The sequence below is a fragment of the Galleria mellonella genome, unplaced genomic scaffold (assembly GCF_026898425.1).
Source record: "Galleria mellonella isolate WM207_F2 unplaced genomic scaffold, CSIRO_AGI_GalMel_v1 utg213, whole genome shotgun sequence".
NCBI classification, from domain to species: Eukaryota; Metazoa; Arthropoda; class Insecta; order Lepidoptera; family Pyralidae; genus Galleria; species Galleria mellonella.
In genome coordinates, this window is record NW_026442039.1 from 2,535,893 (window position 1) to 2,554,529 (window position 18,637).

At 32.2% G+C, this 18,637-nt stretch overlaps 2 protein-coding genes across 7 annotated transcripts in view; both read right to left on the minus strand.

Annotated features, from left to right (window-relative positions):
- Positions 1 to 1,007: 1,007 nt before the first annotated feature.
- On the minus strand, positions 1,008 to 1,799 carry LOC113511978 (ubiquitin carboxyl-terminal hydrolase-like). The gene has a single exon (XM_026895728.3). The coding sequence runs from the start codon at positions 1,699 to 1,701 to the stop codon at positions 1,021 to 1,023; it is 681 nt and encodes a 226-aa protein (XP_026751529.1). The 5' UTR covers positions 1,702 to 1,799; the 3' UTR covers positions 1,008 to 1,020.
- An 8,514-nt stretch (positions 1,800 to 10,313) lies between these two features.
- Positions 10,314 to 18,637, minus strand: part of LOC113511893 (dedicator of cytokinesis protein 3) — an 85,849-nt gene continuing 77,525 nt past the window's right edge. For 2 of the 6 annotated variants that reach the window (XM_052894570.1, XM_052894567.1), the window contains 7 exons: positions 17,789 to 17,969; positions 17,458 to 17,547; positions 17,142 to 17,241; positions 16,354 to 16,628; positions 15,227 to 15,324; positions 12,439 to 12,621; positions 10,314 to 11,105 (listed from right to left, as the gene is read on the minus strand). In XM_052894570.1, coding sequence (XP_052750530.1) covers positions 10,936 to 11,105; positions 12,439 to 12,621; positions 15,227 to 15,324; positions 16,354 to 16,628; positions 17,142 to 17,241; positions 17,458 to 17,547; positions 17,789 to 17,969 — 1,097 coding nt within the window. In that variant the 3' untranslated portion in view covers positions 10,314 to 10,935. Of the gene's footprint in view, positions 11,106 to 12,438; positions 12,625 to 15,226; positions 15,325 to 16,353; positions 16,629 to 17,141; positions 17,242 to 17,457; positions 17,548 to 17,788; positions 17,970 to 18,637 lie in introns of those variants that run through there. The other 4 variants (XM_052894568.1, XM_052894566.1, XM_052894569.1 and 1 more) reach the window with 3 other exon arrangements.

Genomic DNA, 18,637 nt, shown 5'->3' on the forward strand with positions numbered 1-18,637 from the left:
ATCCCAATGTAAAATGTCAACAAAACGTCCGAACTCAACAGCATCACACTTATCAAAACAATACAAAACGCGGGATGTTATCGATAATGATCGCGGGCACGACAACCCTCTAACTCCATTTTTTGTGGGTTGACATCGCGCTAATAATACTCATGAGAAAAATGTGCGCCGGACCCCCGTCATCCTCCTTTTGTTTTTAATTTCAACCTCAGTGGCACCGATTTAATTGGGCTCAACTCGAGCGAGCGCACCTTCGTATTTCACCTCGGCTCGCTTCATTTGAATATTTAAAGCATTTCGGGTCCCCGTCGCATTATTTTCTTTATTTACACAATATTTATATATTTATTTCAGGTCCAATGTCATTTATTTGGTGACGTGACTTACCGATGTCGCGTCCTTCCCAGTATCGACATAGTTAACGCGGTGAATTCTCTCGCGTTCCATTTAAAAGTTTAGAGTTCTTTCTTTGGTTTGTCTTTTTTGTATGACCGCGTCGCTGCCGCGTGTGGCGAGCTCTGCTCTTCGTTGTTTTCTGGCCAGCTCTTATCTTGGACAAGATTCTCTCGTTTTTAAATGAAGTTATATCGCCCCGATTGAACACCCGGCTACGGAGGCGAGGCGAATTTTTAATTAGTTTCCGAAGATAGAGAATTTTAAAGGAGGAATGCAGGAGCCATGTCTCGAGTGCGCGCGGATTTCTTAATTGAGACGTAAAGGCGTGCACCGTTGCAAACAGCGCAAGGCGATTTGTTAAATGCAACGAGATTAATTATGAATTAAAGAGTTGCAGCCGTCCAGTACCTACCTACTCACACGCTAACTGAATTTTCTGATATTCGCTAACGAAGAGAGAATTAATGAACATCATTTTTCGTAGTGCTGAGGCTTGCGTGTTTTATATACTCGTACGTTCACTTTCTTCGAACCGTTGCTGATTTGTGCAGAAAATAAAACGTAATAATAAATTAATGCAAAATATTATTTTATTAAATATCCAACATAGAATGACAAATAAATTTACTGAGAAGACACGAGAGCAACAACGTTAAAGCCAAGATTATTTGGTTCTCTAGCAATGAATTCGCGACAAACTTTTGCAGCATCCTCTAGAAGAGTCTCGGAGGTCGTCGGACCATGATTTATAGGAAAAGATTTACATCCATCTAATTCGAAGAGCGTACCGTCCTTGTGGATGAAGGTCACGAAATGATTGCTCGGCATCTCATTGGAATCTTCAGTTACAGCTGATTCTGTATGAACAATTTCTTTATAAGCGTTAAGAATTGCAGTAGAATTCTCAAGCAATGCTCCTTTAGCTGCTGCATCTAGACCTTCGGCTTCACTTAGATACTTCTTCAGTAATCCATCCTTCAAATCAATACGATGTATATTGTTTGCTACGCTATGGACCAATGCAATGGTACCACATACGTTGCTTAGAACTTGTCGCAAATGGAATACATCTTTAGGGATTTCTTTGTTCACCAGGTTGCTTTCTTCTTGACGCCTTAGCTGTTCATAGGTTTCCGACAGAGGAAAAAGTAAAATAACAGCAAGCACAGGACGCGGTACCCAACCCAGTGCATCGCCTTCCAAACCAATTACATCAACCATACGCCATTGATCAGAAACACCCAACTTCAGCAAATATTTATTCATCGTGTCTGGATTGGACTCCATTGGCAATGCGAGGGCCATTATGGCGGATAAAAAGAATTTTATTAATTACAATTAATTGATATAATGCTACGGCGGCTACTGTGACAACTAATTATGTCATACACTTCTTTTTTTAACTGAATATTTACCATAGATTAAGAATAATAGGTACCTTTTACATAAAACATGGCTGGTGTTATTTTTAAATTATAAGTTATTCCTACCAACAATCCTTCTTTGTCGATACGTATTTAAAATAAATAGGTTTTTACAAGTTTATTTTCTTTTTGTTATAATCAAGTATGTATATATGTAAGTGTATTCACTGATAGAGGAGTTAAGAATTCCCGCCTAAAAAATGAACGCACAGCGAAACTTATTTGTCCTGGGGGGAGGGGGAGAAGGCTGTCATACACGTTTTAAACTATTATTAGAATTTTGAAATTAATTTATTTTAAATTTATAACTTTATTTATGCGGACTTTACCCACTAAATAAATAAAATAAACCTACTAAAGTTATAAAGCAAAACACATAGTTTAAAGTAAATATTAAAATAGTAACGTCTCAATAGTTAAACGACTAGTAGATTGCAATCATCGCACCTATTTTCGCTTTAATTATTGACACTGCGAAGTTAATTGTTATTAATTAACGGGTAGATAAGAGAGGCAGGTGACCGCAGTGCATTTTATATACTAGTAGATATGTTTCCAACGATCGTAACTTCACACGTTACGCTCCACTTAATGTTGTCCATTCATTTTTACAATTAATAAGAGGTTATTAACGCCGGATAAGTGTCCAACATGAACACAGTTGGTTTTAATGGGGTAAATGTCTTATTGATGTATGAACTCTCTTCGCATGTAGATATCTGCTTATCTGTATGTCTAAAGAATAGGCTAGATATATAACCTAGGGCAAAAATCGTTGTAATTACTAACTGGTTTATACTTTATTATATAATGAAGTATAAAGTGGTTTTAAGGTTCCATCCTATAATGGCATACCTATAAAACGACTTCTTGTAATGATGTACGGATGAAGAAATAAGAAATATACACTATGATGGACCATTGCAACGTTATTTAGGCGTTTCATTTCATCGTTATATCTCAGTCGCTATTAATGCTAAAGAAATAATTTTTTTTTGGGTGTTCGAAATTTAAAAAATTACTTACTAATGCAAGTGGCATATTTAGTATGAATATTACAGATTCTATATTTGATTTTTATTTCTTTTTACGTAATGTTATTTTTTATTTATAATAGAGAAGAGAGAGAATTTGTTTTGTTATTTTTTTTTTCAGATAAGATTTAATGCAAAAGATATTGAAATTAATTAAAAGGTCACAGTGATTCGTAAGTCCCAGAGACCTTTAACATCAGATTTCAATGTGGTCGCGGTTAACACTTACGATGATTTTCAATGAGTTTGTTGCGACACCGCTCTCGTTGCCTCAGCACGCGCTTCCCCCTCATTATGGTGTCAATTTTTGTCAAACACTCTCCGTCCATTAAGAGTACCATTGAGGCGGAGCTATTGAGAAGTTATAGGTTGTGATACACATGACATTGCGATTACAAGATATATCTCATGATTAACTGTAATATTTTTTTTCATAACAAACAGTTCAACTTTGTTATAAGTAAAGGACTAAACTAGGAGTTTACCGTTACCATTTTTATTAAGTGGGCCGTCAGCTTGTTTGCTATTCTAAATTGCATGAAAAGTTTTTTTTTAAAAAAAATGTTTGAATAATAAATGATTGAGAAAAAGTAAAGACAAACACCCACAAAACATCAATATAAATATACACAGAAAGACTTTATTTTATTTATTTTATTATCATTACATGGTATCGTATTGTATTGTCATTCTTTTTTCATACAATTGTATACATTTTGTTCTCTTACGTGATGGAAAATACGCTATAGCGCCGTGTCATGGTTATAAATTGTAAATATGGATTATAGCACTCCAAAAATACAGTCTTAGTAAATTCGCTATGATAGGCCGATTTCATCCTCCATTGGTGCACCATCAATGTACACTATTGGCATAATGAAACATTGCACTCACTTGCACAGTTCCATCTTCATGCATAAAGAAAAAAAAACATTAAAAAAAAAATTATGAGTTCTCTTAATTATTGTTAAGAAAAATCTTCGGATTCCGATATCTGCACATAGTCTGCCATGTGTAGCGTGCGTAGCTCTGGAGGCGTGGCAGTGTCCGCGCTCTCTACCTTCAATTATAGGCTAAGAGTGCTTATTATTTAGAAATTCAATCGGTAAATACAATAATCCTTCATGACGACGCGCCTCTGGTAACCGCAAGAGGCGAAGTGAACTTTCAGTTTCTCTTTTAAACGATATTAATGACTAAAGTATTGCGTACTTACAATTTTACAATATTGCTAGGCAGTGTGATTGGCCGTGTCGTTGAGTTTTCTAAAATATGGTTGACCGCAGTGGTGGCTGGCACTGTCATACTCGTGAACGGTTACAGTACCCGTTCACAAGTATGACGATGCTGTCGTGGGGACTGGTCTGTTTATTTTCCAATTATATATATATATAGAATATAATGTCAATTATAGACACAGTATCCATACAAATTGAAAATTTACTTGTACCTACATAATAATTTGAAAAGAGTAACTGTTGAGCTTCTAACGGCTGAATTTCAGCAGTTCTCCTCATCAGATAACAATATTCCGAACTCAGCAGTAGAAATATAAAAAATTTACGATTTTAAATAGGTTATAAAGAAGTTAATGAAGATTATTTCCATTCTATTTATGTGTTGCGGATTAGTATGTGTATCATATATAGCTAGTATTATGATCATCTAATATTATGCCCAACATCGTTTGGGGTGCGATTTGTAAAGCTATTTTGTATGTCAATTTTCCTACAAATTGATCGGCGATATAGAACACAGGGTAACAGCCCAGTTACAATGGATTGTTAAAATCTTTGGCAAAACGTGGGCATGCGTTCACTACAAGATAAACATGAAAAGAAATTTGTATAGGACGTCTGTCGAATAAGAAATCAAACCCCTGAAATTCTAATTAAACTGTATTCAAAATTTAGTATATAAATAATAAATAAAGTTTTAAAAAATAGTTACAAACATTTTTTAAAACTTTAATGTCTTTATTTGCTGGTGACTTTAATTTTTCTAAATTTCTAAATTAAGTAATTTATTTACTTTATTACTAGAATAAATTATCAAACCAATTGCTAAACGAACGAACGGCTGAACAAATTTAAACGGAAATTTATATATAGGTAAACTTCTAGATTACACATATGATATCTGACATATATGTATATATGACAAAGACTGAGACAAGGCTTCATTTCCTGTAACGCTGACATAACCTATTTTGATGCAACTAAAGAGCTTTTGAACAAATAAGAGAGATTGCAAAATGTGTGCATAGACTGTATCTATGGTCTACGTAATACGACCATGTCTCCGCCTATAGAACAAAATTGAAATGGCTACCAATTCGAAGGGGTCGCGATTTTTATATTATGCCATTTTTATGTAAACCGCCCTATTCGCTGACATTGATACTCCTTTCCACTTTGGGTTTGCTGGAAGAGAACTCTTTTAGAGTTATGCTCGTATTTGTACATTTGATTGGCTTTGTCATATTTTAAACAAACAAGCTGACGAAAAAAGCTGCGGAAGCCTCCTGATGGAAAGTGGAAACGCCACCTATAGACATAAACAGTACCATAGGCATAACAGAATATACTGTTTCACCCATAATGTCCCTCATGCATTGCCATTCCTGAGGACTCAAGTGTTATTCCTCTGTACCCTGTAAATTCACTGCCATATCCCACCCTTCAAACCAAATGCAAACACAACTGCTTCACGGTAGAAACACGAATGGGATAGAGGTGCCCAAGCAAATAACTTTTGTACTAAGTCTCCCTCTGGTTATTTAATACAATAAAGTATTAAATAAATAAATAACCTTCATCTAATTCATGCGGGTCAAGTTATTAATTACTACATTAAAACAACTTGCATATCCATCTAAATATTTATTTCGCCCATTTACATACAGTTAGATAAATGGCTTCACATCTCCTCTAGTTAGATTTTAGTTACATTTTACTATATCCACTACGCGTTTGTACTGAACAATTTCATTTGGCGACAGCTATCGTTCGTGTAAGGGTCATATTACATTATCAAATATATATGATCATAAATGAGTCCATTTATTTTTAACGAGTTAAGATATTGATATAATAAACCGAAAATATAAAAAAAAATCGTGTCTATATATACAATATTACTGGCTACTACAAAACAATATATATCTGTATCCTATAAATTTGGTAATGTAAAATACCCTTATACCCAGCTCAGGGGAAACAAGGTTCAGACCAATCACAAAGAGTAAAATACAAGTTGAGCCTTAATTTAATAACACTACAAACATGGACTAATTAAATGATAATAAAATTTCTATAATATTTTTTTTTATATAAAAATAGTTTACGAAATTTTTGGTACGATTAATAATGTGCCTCCTTTCCGATATTCATACAAAAATGTGGACAATACTTTTTGAAGTTTCAACATATACTTATGTATAGGTATACTCTTCAATTGAGAACTATATTTGGACATTTATGAAAAAGAGATCAACGAAAAGAGATAGAGATCATTCATATAATGAAACGTCATTATTTATATGTATTTATAATCAAAATACTTTATAAATATATAAATATTATTCTAAATACAATAATCACTGACCTATTATTAAAAAAATCGTATAACTCCAAATGTGTTATTTATTTATGTATATGTATATATAAGTACATAACAAGTAAATATTTGTGCAATATCGTAAAGGAAGCCAATTAAATATATTACATAGAGTGAAATAATCTAAAAGAAACGATATACAAAGTTAACACAAAGGATTCAGTATTATCAGACACATCAATTAACTTCGTACAATATTAACTATTACAATAACATCAGTCAAATCCATTCAAACTAGGTAACTTAATACTTGTATGGCTAGATACTCCTAAAACTAAGTCGACTGAGAACTACCATCTGCCATTTTGTATAAAAAAAAAAAAAATCATATAATAATTTTATTTAAGCATGTTTACTAAAAAAAAGTGTAAACTAATAATTCACATTTATATTAAAATTAAAATAAATAAATCACAATAAAATCCTCATTTTACTATAAATAAAAAAATAAATAAGTCATTATAATTATTTCTCTATATAATATTATGATTTTATGAATAATAAAATCCATATTCAGTGTAAAATTTATTTCATTTCTTTTGTAATAATGATAATTATAAATTATAAATATAATCTAGTAGTTCTCCGTCAACATAAATAAATATATTCCATGTTATTAATTCAACTCGAAACTATATTGTGACGTTAGATAATAATACATAGAATATAATTTTATAACATATTCCAAAAATAAATGAGCAAATAAAAAAAAAACAAAAAAAAAAAACAATTCCCTGCGTCATGACATATTCCCCTATACTCTTGTACAACTTCTATAATCAAACCTAATTTTATTTAGTTAAATATGAAAGTATAAGAATGTATAACTATTAGGGCCCGTTTCACTGGTTATTGATAAGCAGTCTGCTATTTCTACATAGCGTAGGTATAATTTTTTATTCACAAACGCCTGAAAACTAAAATCACATAATTTATTTATTAAATAGGACAGTTGTGAACAAAAAAGTAAAAAAAATCGACCCACCAGTTGACTAGCCCTATAATATTGTATATAAAATAGTGGCCAAGCTTAACCTAATAATATCAACATAACTATATGTAGTAAAATACGAACTTTAAACCGACTACATAGTAAGTATATTTCATTATATATGAGTATAGAGATAAAACAGCTGTAAAATTTCAAGACAGTGTTCGTTGGAAACCGGTCTTAGATTATTACTTAAAGCTATAGTTAAAAAAACTACTGTTTGTTTATAATAAAAAAATATCACTTGGTTATTGGTATTTGCTTGTAAAGGCTTATATAATGGACAAATGTCATTTCTATTATTGTTCCACAGTTATTTATTCCTTTTGTTATCGAGTTTATATTGTATAATATATATATTTCATTACTTATTATTGGAAATTACATAATGACGGTTAACTGTCAATATCTCCTAATCTAGCCCCTAACTAACATGGACACAATTTTACAGAAGACAAAACTTCTTAATGTTAAAGCTATTTGAAATACGATGAAATGAATAAGTAAAATATTAAATTTTAAGATAAACATTTAATAAAATGCATAAGATAAAATCATATTTACAACTACATATTTTAAAAATGTTAGGAGGTATTGCTCGTTAAACGCCAATTTTTTTTTTAAATATAATAAAAATTTAATCGAGAAGGGAATTATTATTTCATATTTTATTAATAGTAAATAGGCAATAAAAGTCTAATAATAGAAATAGCAAATTACAATTGACGACACAAGTTATATAAAATCTAAGACATTTAATATTGTAATAAGAGTATGTAAAAAAGACAAAAACACTAAAGTTAAATTAGACTAAAAAAATTGCACCTTTTAGGAAGTCCGTAAAAATATAAATAACATATCTATTATATATATATATATATATATATATATATATATATATATATATATATATATATATATATATATATATATATATATATATATATATATATATATATATATATAAAGGTAATTTCAAAAGAAAGCGAAACGTAAAACTGTGATAAAAATCAAACATGTCGTTTGAAGATAGTTTTAAAAGATATAATAAAGTTTTTAAATATATATTAATAGATACATTTAGAGTACTGTACCTTCATCAATGCACAATCGCATTGAACATAGACCATGCATTTTGTTGTAATACCTAATAATGTACATAAAAAAGTAATTTCAGCCTTAACAACATTATAAGGGGATTTAAAAATGAGCAATATAAAAATTGCTCAGTAAGTAATAAATATTTATATCAGACTTTCATTCATTTTAAAATAAAAATTCAGTGGATCTCGAATGGAAAAATTCACAATAGCTTTGTGGTACCATAATTATAATATTAAATAAATGTAATAAAGCTGTAATTGATAGGTAAAACAGAGATCTACTTGTAATAACTGCCTGAGAAGCTTGTGCTAAAAAAAGGACATTTATTATAAAAAAAAACCCTTACGTTAATTGAGCTGTATTAATGTAGATACTGATTTGTTTGCAAAAAATCGATTTTATAATATAGCTACTGATTTTTAATAGAATAGAATTATTTTTTAAATTTTAATTTTTTCTAAAATAATATTTTAAAACAAATCTCATTAAAATACCGAATGATCATAATAAACAAATTTGATAGTCTGACACCGACACACTAAGAGTAATGAGGATCATATTTTAAATTTTAATACTTTTGTTTAGGAATAATTTATTATTTAAAATGAAAACTATCACAAATCATTGTAAAGCGTACTAAATCTTCAAATAGAAACTATCTAATCACATTATGTAACTTTATTCAATTCCACCATCAAATCTTCAAATTTAAATATAATTTGGTATATATAAATCGCACTGGAAATAATTTAAAAATGCATTAATTGTACTTACAAATAAACAAAACAATCTAAATAGTCTTAGCCATTTCATATCTATTAAATGTTTAGAATTCGATTAAAAATAAATTAATACATAAACTATGGGTGTATTAGATGATTGAAAAAATAAAATAATTCCCAAAATCTATGTCTAAAACTAAAATTTTTTTAAATAATTTTGTAGGGCATGTTTTATTTTTAGCACATTGTGCTCCATTAAATTGGTTTAGTAAATATAAAAAAATACTATGTAAATGCTTATGTAGCCTAGTTTTTTTTTTTATGGAATAATTAGGAAGAACCTAGTGATAAAGCCCTCTCTCTATACATATGTATAGAGGGCTTTATATGTATGTATATATACACATACATATAAATTTCATGCTTCATCCATATTCATAAATCGGTAAGCTATGATTCAAATTTGTGTTTTCATTTTATTCATTATTAATTAGAGGAAAAAATTATAAAATAAAGACAAGCTAGGAGCAATGCTTACGGTAGTTTAATATATCAATAAATATATCGACTAGGCTAGAATGTATATGCATGCATTTACTTTTTAATACAAAATTATGATCAATTATGATGTATAATTACCACATCATGTGAGCACGTCATGTGAATTAAATATAGAATTTAGAAAAGTTGTAAATTATTATTTTATGTGGTTTTGAGATATAAATGCTTATTTTGTCCTATGTATCACTTGATTTATGGCCCCGACAATTCAAAATAAAATGTGTAAATAAAAGCCCATGGAATATAACAGAAAAAAAAGGAATACAAAACATTGATGACGATCACACAATACACGCTTAAAGTTAGTTCCATTCGCGGAATGATATGCATGCACACAAATAAATATTTTACAAATTATACATTTTGATTAATTGATTTTATAAATCACTTTAAACTGACATTTAATTAAATAAGGAAATACAAATTCTTTGGATGTTAACCTCAGCGCCTAGAAAAAAATAACAGGCAAACAATCTGAGCGAATTCAATTTAAATTTTATAGGCGCTCGTCGAAAACCGCGTATACTTCATGACTATCTCGATAATTATTTTTATTTTCCCTTTAAATCAATGAATTATATAAGAAACACATTATTTGTATAAAAAAAGCATATGTGACTACAGTCCCAAAGTTAATACAATAATTATTATTTAGAGATAAGTTTGGCATGTAATCATTATTATAACTTATATCTAACGAAGACTGCTCAATAGATACTCACAATGATGTACAAGTATGAAACGGAATAAAATGTAATTTAAATGACCACTTATTACTAACGCCATAAATTGATAGTTGACCATATTGAGACATATATAGCTGCATGTCATTGCATTATAGGCATACTCCAATACTAGTTACATCACTAGCAGATCCAAAGGCCATTTCCGCGTTGGTGGTAGCACTGCTACTCAAGTTTCAGCTTTTATATAATGTTACATGGACACAGTATAAATAGGGAAGAGATATCTAATTCAACAGCTGTAAAAATATAATTAAAAAGACACAACATATTGTAATCTGTATACAGTTATAACAATATGTCGAATGTCAAACTTCTAGATTCAAATTGTACCTTATAGTATTAACAATGCGATTCGCCGTTCTCGTGGTGTCCAGAATCGAAGCTGCTGAGGTGTCCGAGACCTTTGGGTGGGATTGGCGGTGGAGTTTCGTCTTCGTCCACTCTCAGCGGCTCCGATATCATTGAGATCATCTCCTCATAGCGTAAAGACTCTACTGCTAGATCGAGATCTGTAAGAGAAATATTTTTATATTAAGATTAATGATAATGATGAGAGATGATTATTTCTGACTATAACATAAAAGAATAGAAGGTAAGATAGGAGAGGAAGGGTGAGACCAGGGCTCACAGTTACTCCAGATAGACCAAGGAAAAAGTTGGTGTCGTATCGTATCAAGATGTAAAGAGACTTGCTGCTTCTAGTCGTGTTGTCCCGGCATAGAATAGGCCACCTTTTCTTTTCTCGTGGCTGTCATAAGAGCCGACTAAGGAAGGGCGAGGGTTGGGCAGCAGCATCACTCTTAAAACATCTCTAAAGCCTGACTGCGGTTGCTAATGCACCTGTCAAACTTGACAACTACTGGCAAGAGGGTTGTATTCAGCAGTGGAGATTTAAAGGCTGAAAAGGATGATGATAATGATGAAAGAGACTCGCTGAAAATGGCAGTGATTGGCAAAAGCTCCATCGACAAGAATGTATCTCTTAAATAGGAATGACAACAGTATAAAAATATTTTAGGGTAATACATCTAGTTATATCAATTACTATTCTATTTTTAGCACCACATTTAGTGGATCTTCCCTGCAAATCGTTCAGATCTATTTTTAGTGGACTACTGATCCTAACAATATTATAAAAGTAATTATTATTTAAAAAGTTTCAAATAAATTCAAAAAAATAAGATTAAAGTGTTGAAATTGGCTATGTAGAAAACGTACCCTAAATACATATAAAATCCTTACTAATATTGTAAATGTGAAAATGAATTTGTTAATTTGTTTATTACTTTATAACGTATTAATCGTTTAACTAATTATTTTGACATTTTGTATACACGTACTATATGTAGTGGAGATAAAAAGGTAAGCAAATATATCCTGGTCACGTAAACGAAGTCGTGAGTAAAAGCTAGTATAATATAATTATAAAATGTTTGCAATGGACTGTGTGCAAAATGATATGGTCAGAATGGGCATAAATGCGAAAATGTTTGCAAATAAAGACACATGGAATATGAAGACGTATTATGCTGATCCCAAATAAATATGTGGTATAAGGGCAGGAAGACGATGACTTTTTAATGGAGCAAATTTGTTTGTTGTTATAAAAAATGCATAATGCATTTATTTCAACAATAAGGCCTCTTTGTTGCATTTATATAGGTATTAATGTAAAATGTGTGGTGTAAATAAAGCATACACACACTTTCTCCCTCTAAATAGTAATAGAAACGAGTAATTGTGTATTTACCTAAAAAAATTGTTGCACGAACGCCTTTATTAAACCATATACTATTAAAAGTATACACAATAGAATGAACGATAAACGATAGGAGCTCTCACCGTTGTGGTGGTGTCGATGTTCGTCCGCGTTGGTGTAAGCGTGCGTGTCGACGCACACGCCCGAGTCGCGAGCGTCGTCGCTGCGGCGGTCTTCGGGCTCCGCACGTGCCGTCCGCCGCGGCACCATCGGAGGACCCGAGCCCACGCCTGCACCCGGCGACTCCATCCACGAACGCTTGTCGCCTACTGACCACCGACATATTCGATTTATTCATTACATTCATCTTTATCTAGTCATTTGGTTCGGTAGAACTACTCTTTGATATTAACACAATTTAAATATCTATTCAACATTATGATAGTTTTAAAAAGTTTCTATATCTTTCAGCCCGAGTTCACTCGGATTGGGTATAAGCTTTTTCATGATTCTGCCAATGACATGATCCTTCAACATCCGCATCCAGATCCTGCCCACCGTTCTACTTATATCATCGGCTCAGCGCATTGATTGTCTCTCCACTTTCCCTGGCTAATTCTTGGTCTCCACTCTGCAATCTTACGGCTCCAAAGTCCATCTTCACGTCTGCTCATGTGGCCTGCCCATCTTCAGTTGAAACTGGAAACTACTAGTATTTTAGGGAGTTTGTTAAAAGCTGGCTATCCGAGCTGAATCCTTCTCTCAATCACCCTCATATGTCCGTCTCCTTCGAGTGTCACATTTTGGCATAAATACATATAATCTGTAATAATTTCTATATTACAGTCGTGTTGAATATCTTTGATAATAATATTTCGACGCATAAACTTTGTCTTACTGGTGTTAATTTTTAGGCCGATGGTAAGTGATGCAGAGTTTAATTCTTCAAACATAGCAGTAATTTCTTCAGGTAATTTAAAAAGAAGATTATGTTATCAGCAAAGCGGAGGTGTTACAGCAGTTCTCCATTTATATTTGCACCAGTATTAAGTCTATAAGTTTGGGGACATTCTCCAGGGTCGCAGTGAATAATTTTGACGATATTGTATTATCTTGCCGGACACAGGTATCTGGAGAGTAACACTCCTGTAGATTTCTTAAGGGGTTTCTACATATCTGGTATCTAATGAACATCTTTGTAGTGCGTTAAATACTGCCCAGTGTTCGACTGTGTCAAATGCCTTTTCGTAATGTACTAAGGCTAAACAGAACTCCTGGCTGTATTTAATGCTTTTCTCGATTAACTGTCTCATGCAAAATATATGATCAATTGTAGAGAATCCTTTTCTAAAGCCCGCCTGTTTCACTGGTTGGATATCATCCCATCTTATAGCGACTCCGTTTGTTAATACTTTTGTAAATAGTATATAGGTGCATAAGCCTACTTTTAGCTGGTTTTGTTTTGTCACCCCTCAATATGAACTTAATTATCATATTTTTCCACATATTAGGTATCACTCCTTGTACCAGTACTTCATTAAATAGCTGTTGAAGTTCTTTTAGAGCAACTTGACCTCCATTTTTAATAAGTTCAATAGATTAATGATTTCCTTACGTTTATTTGTAGGATCGTCATAGTTTCTTTCGTCAGGATAGACTTTTTCGACTTTACTACTTTTCCCAATTCATCAGCAGCTGCCGTAATCGCTTTAGTCAAGTTATTTATATCGTTTACAGTTTCAACTGGTTATGTATTAATGAATTCATAAATGCGCTTTTGTGTCTATTTTTTTGCGATATAATAAAATTATAGTTTAATTTAAGTAGATGTTTTTGAACAAAGTTTTTATGCTCTGTCTTTTTGGACTTCTGCTCTTACGATTTTTGGTACTGCTATTTGGACTTTTCCAGGTCCATAATTTACTGTCTTTCTTATAGAAAAAGGTGTTACATGCGTATATTTTGTGTTTAGTTAAAAAATGTATAAGCAGTTATCCTTTGCCATTTCCTGAACCAAGTCCATGAGTAAGATTTAAAAGATTTGAGCCACAAAACAAATTTGATTCATTATAATAATATAATCATGAATCAAATCGTAACATATATAAATTTCACCAAAATTTATCAAATTAAAATTAGTTGTAGAGAATAACTTTTTAAATTCAACCCCAATAATAAATGATCAATGAACATAAACATCTAAATAGGTCAAAACTTTGAAATTGTATTAATTAGCATGTTGCTGCATTCTATATGTTCTGTTCTTTTAATTACCTATTGACTTTTAACAGATTTTGTAAGAAAACATATTAAATTTTATTCATTCATTAGAGATATGCATTTTGACATTGTAATAAGCAGTAACAGCATTTGTTACGTACTGTGAAAATAAGTAAAATACTTATATCCGTCCATACGTAATAAAGTAAATTGAAATGAATGAAATGACGGAATGAATGAAATGAGCGCAATAAACGAAATGAATGAAATTAACGAAATGAAATATTTGCTTTAAACAGACATTTAATATAATAAAGGCCATGTGACAGAACTTTTTGGCGTCTGTTAAATCGCCTAAAAATTGTAGCCATGCAAATTTTACGTATTAATTAAATAAGGATACAGCACTAATGTTGATGATTATTAATATACATATTATACAAAATTAATGTAAAAAAATAGATGTAATTTAACCGATAAATTTCAATAGGTAAATATAGTTAAATAACATTAATAATTACATTTTACATACCAATAATGTAAAAGAGAAAGTGTCATATCAACTCATTAATAATAAACATGATTTACAATTCATCTAGTATATGAATTTTTAGTATATGCATTCCATGAATTATTTTATATAGTTTGTACGCTATATTCCAGTAACTAATTAATATTTATCGTAATAGAGAATACAGTGACTAAACGAACCTGAAACACGAGGCGGTAAAGGCGGGGCGTCGCCTGGCTCACTCCACGACGCGCGGCTATGTCGACGTGTCTCGATTATTTCACCATCAATGGTTTCCCTGTTACAATATAAGCTAATGTTATACAAACATACATCCTTTTGTTTGACAACATATTTGTCATTTAAAATTTTATAAAAAATTAAACTTAGTTATGCAATTTAGATAGATAGATACTCTTTATTGTTTCATCCAAAAGATTACAATAGTAAACTTATTATAAATATAAACAATTACAAGAAATAATCACAATAAAAAAACTATGGGCGACCTTATCGCTAAGAGCTCTCTTCCAGGCAACCTTTGGATGGAGTAGTCTTTCACTTAGGTGGTTGAACAAAGGGTCTTGCCATGTTTCCATATGAAATCTGCACGTGTGTCCTTGATGACATCAGTGCCTTTAATATATTACTAGTTGTTGGATATAATTTTTGATGACTTATCAAACCTTTAACCTCATTCATTATTAGAAAATGGGAATTATAATCCCAAATTTTAAAATTATTTTTCTATGAAACTATGATAGATATTTAAATAAAACCAAAGCGACATGAAAGCTCCCAACTAGCATTATATTACTATATATATATATATATATATATTTTTTTTTTTAATAATTATCTAAACAATTATAAGGTCGCAAAAAATTTCGAAAATAAGGGGTGGTTTTTTCTTGAGGTACATAGATCAAAAAAATACATATATTCAGTACATATCTAACTATAATACGTAACAATTTTATAGATGCGTAATGGGTGGAACATATTTGAAAAAAAAAAATGTATGTAAGTATATTTTTAGTTATGTACTAGTACTATTCGTGAGGATGACGGCATCTGGTGTCAAGTTTTAAGATCATTTGCGTCATAATGGAAGTGTCTCAGGTTCAATAGATGACGTCTTTAGTTATTCTTCAAATCATGAAGAAAGTGACAATTATTTTTGTATGAGCCAAACATTAATGTAAGGTTTAAGTTGAGATATACGGGTAGATTATATTTTAACCTTATATACTGATTCACTTAAGCAAAGCCGCGGGAAACAACAAGTATATTATAAATAAAGATGTATAAACAGAGCATTACTGACCGATACTTGTCGAGCGAGTGCGAGTGCGAGTGCGGGTGCGGGTGCGGGTGCGGGTGCGGGTGCGGGTGCGGGTGCGGCGGCTTGGTGGGGCTGCGGGGGTCCTGCGAGGCCGACTTGGGCCGAGTGGGCAGCGGCGGCGCCGACCGCGCCATGCCGCCCTCCTCGCCGCACCAGCGCTCGCCCGCGCCTGCACCCACGCCAGCACCCGCGCCCGCGCCGCCCGACGGCGCACTGCTCGACATTATACTCTGCTGCTCGCTCTCCTCCAGCGAATACTGCCATAGAATTTTTTTCAATGGATGAAAATTGTATGGTCATATCGCCTATGCTATTAATATACACTCCTAGCGAGGGATAGGTGAGGACGAGGTCAGGCCAGTTGGCTGATCATAACGAAATTAACCAAAATAGTTTCCAGGGAACCCGTACGGAGGTGAGCTGCACTCATCCCTTAGGGTTGAAGTTAGATCAATAGATCTACGATAGGGTAATAATATTATTAGCAATGGTACACTAAATCCAGTTGTAACAATCCTCCTCCTGCCATAGTTTTATTTGTTGAATAAATGGTACTAGATTTTTATATTAAATCTGTTTGGAAAATGGATAATTTCATCTAATAGAGCAAAAAGTCATATAGTTAAGTTTAAAGCAGCAATAATTAACTATATGAAAATTCATCATTAAATTATATTTTTAATTTTGAAAATCTAAAAAACACAGTGTATAAAGAAAAAAAAAAAAACAAGAAAATAAGAATTAATTTTTAATTAATTAAAAATACTTACAATAGGCTTATTGTAGAAATGTCCATCTTCATAGTAGTTCTCACTCTGCTGTGTACTATGAGATCGCTTGTCGAGAGACGGCACTGGCGGTAGAGGTGTACTGTAAAAAATATAATTTAACAATTATATTGAATTATAATTATATTGAAAATCAAATTCATGTTGCAAAATACTAAGAACACGCGAAATTTATATTATTATAGTAAAATTCAAAGAAATAACGTCGATGGAAGGAGTAAATATGTTATATATATAATATATTATTATTAGAAAAAACTTGTTCTTTTTCAGAAAAAATAATTACATATTTACTTACTTTACTATACTTTCCGATAGTTGTCGTCGACCGCGAGCAAGACCAGGCCCCAAGTTTTGTCGCAGTTGGTTAAATCTTTCTACCAGCCGTCTGAGAAGAATATAGATCTATTAAAATTAACTGTTTTCTACTTAGACTCAATAGTACAAAAAGTAGGTAGTTATTTTTGTATATATATTTTTTTTATAATTATAATATATTTATAGACAATCATAAAATAATATTAAGAAATATTATACTAATTTTTAAACACTCAATGAGTAACAGACATTATTTCAGAAAAATAATTTGATTGGTCTGTTTTCAATCTCAGAACAGAAAAAAGACTCGCCTATGCAAGGGTTTGACTTCTTCTGGCGCCAGCCTCTCGTGCAAGGCGAGGCCTGCGTCTACAACCATCAGCTGTGAGGAGACGAGCCGCCGTAACTTGGCAGCGGCCGCCGCCTCGCGCGGACTTGCCGTCCTCGAGAATTCGGGGGTCAGGAACGCTTGCTCGTACTTCGTAATGCCACCTAAGACAAAGATTACTTAATAATTACCGCCTAATAGATAACAGTAATAAGACCAAACGGCTATATTGCTTGCAATATATTCTGTCAGATAGATCTCTATATGATCCGTCCTGTATGTGTGTTTGTGATGTGAGACGTGGACATTAACTCAGAAGGAAATGGATAAATTTGGAGCCTTTGAAATGTGGTGCTGGAGAAGGATGGAGAAAATTAGCTGGAGGAATCGAATTAGCAATGAGGAGGTCCTGCTTAGGGTTAAGGAAAAAAGACAAATTATTAGAACTATTGAGGACAGAAGGGGAAAAATGTTGGGACGCTTGATACGACACGACGAACTTATGAACATTATAATAGAAGGTAAGATAGAAGGAGGGGGAGAGGGAGACCGAGACATAGTTACATCAGGCAGTTCAAGGAAGGAGTTGGTGTCGTGTCGTATCAAGAGGTGAAGAGACTCGCTGAAAATCGTAGTGAGTGGCAAGAGCTTCACCGACAAGAGCGCAGCTCTTAAATAGGATAGATACATAGATATATACCACTATATATGTATATTAGGGGTAATACGATTAAAAAAAACTCTAGACAGAGTAATAAGATCAACTGAAACATAACATGAAATTATTAATTTAATGTAGACATTATTTAATGTGTCCAAAAGTATAAATAAA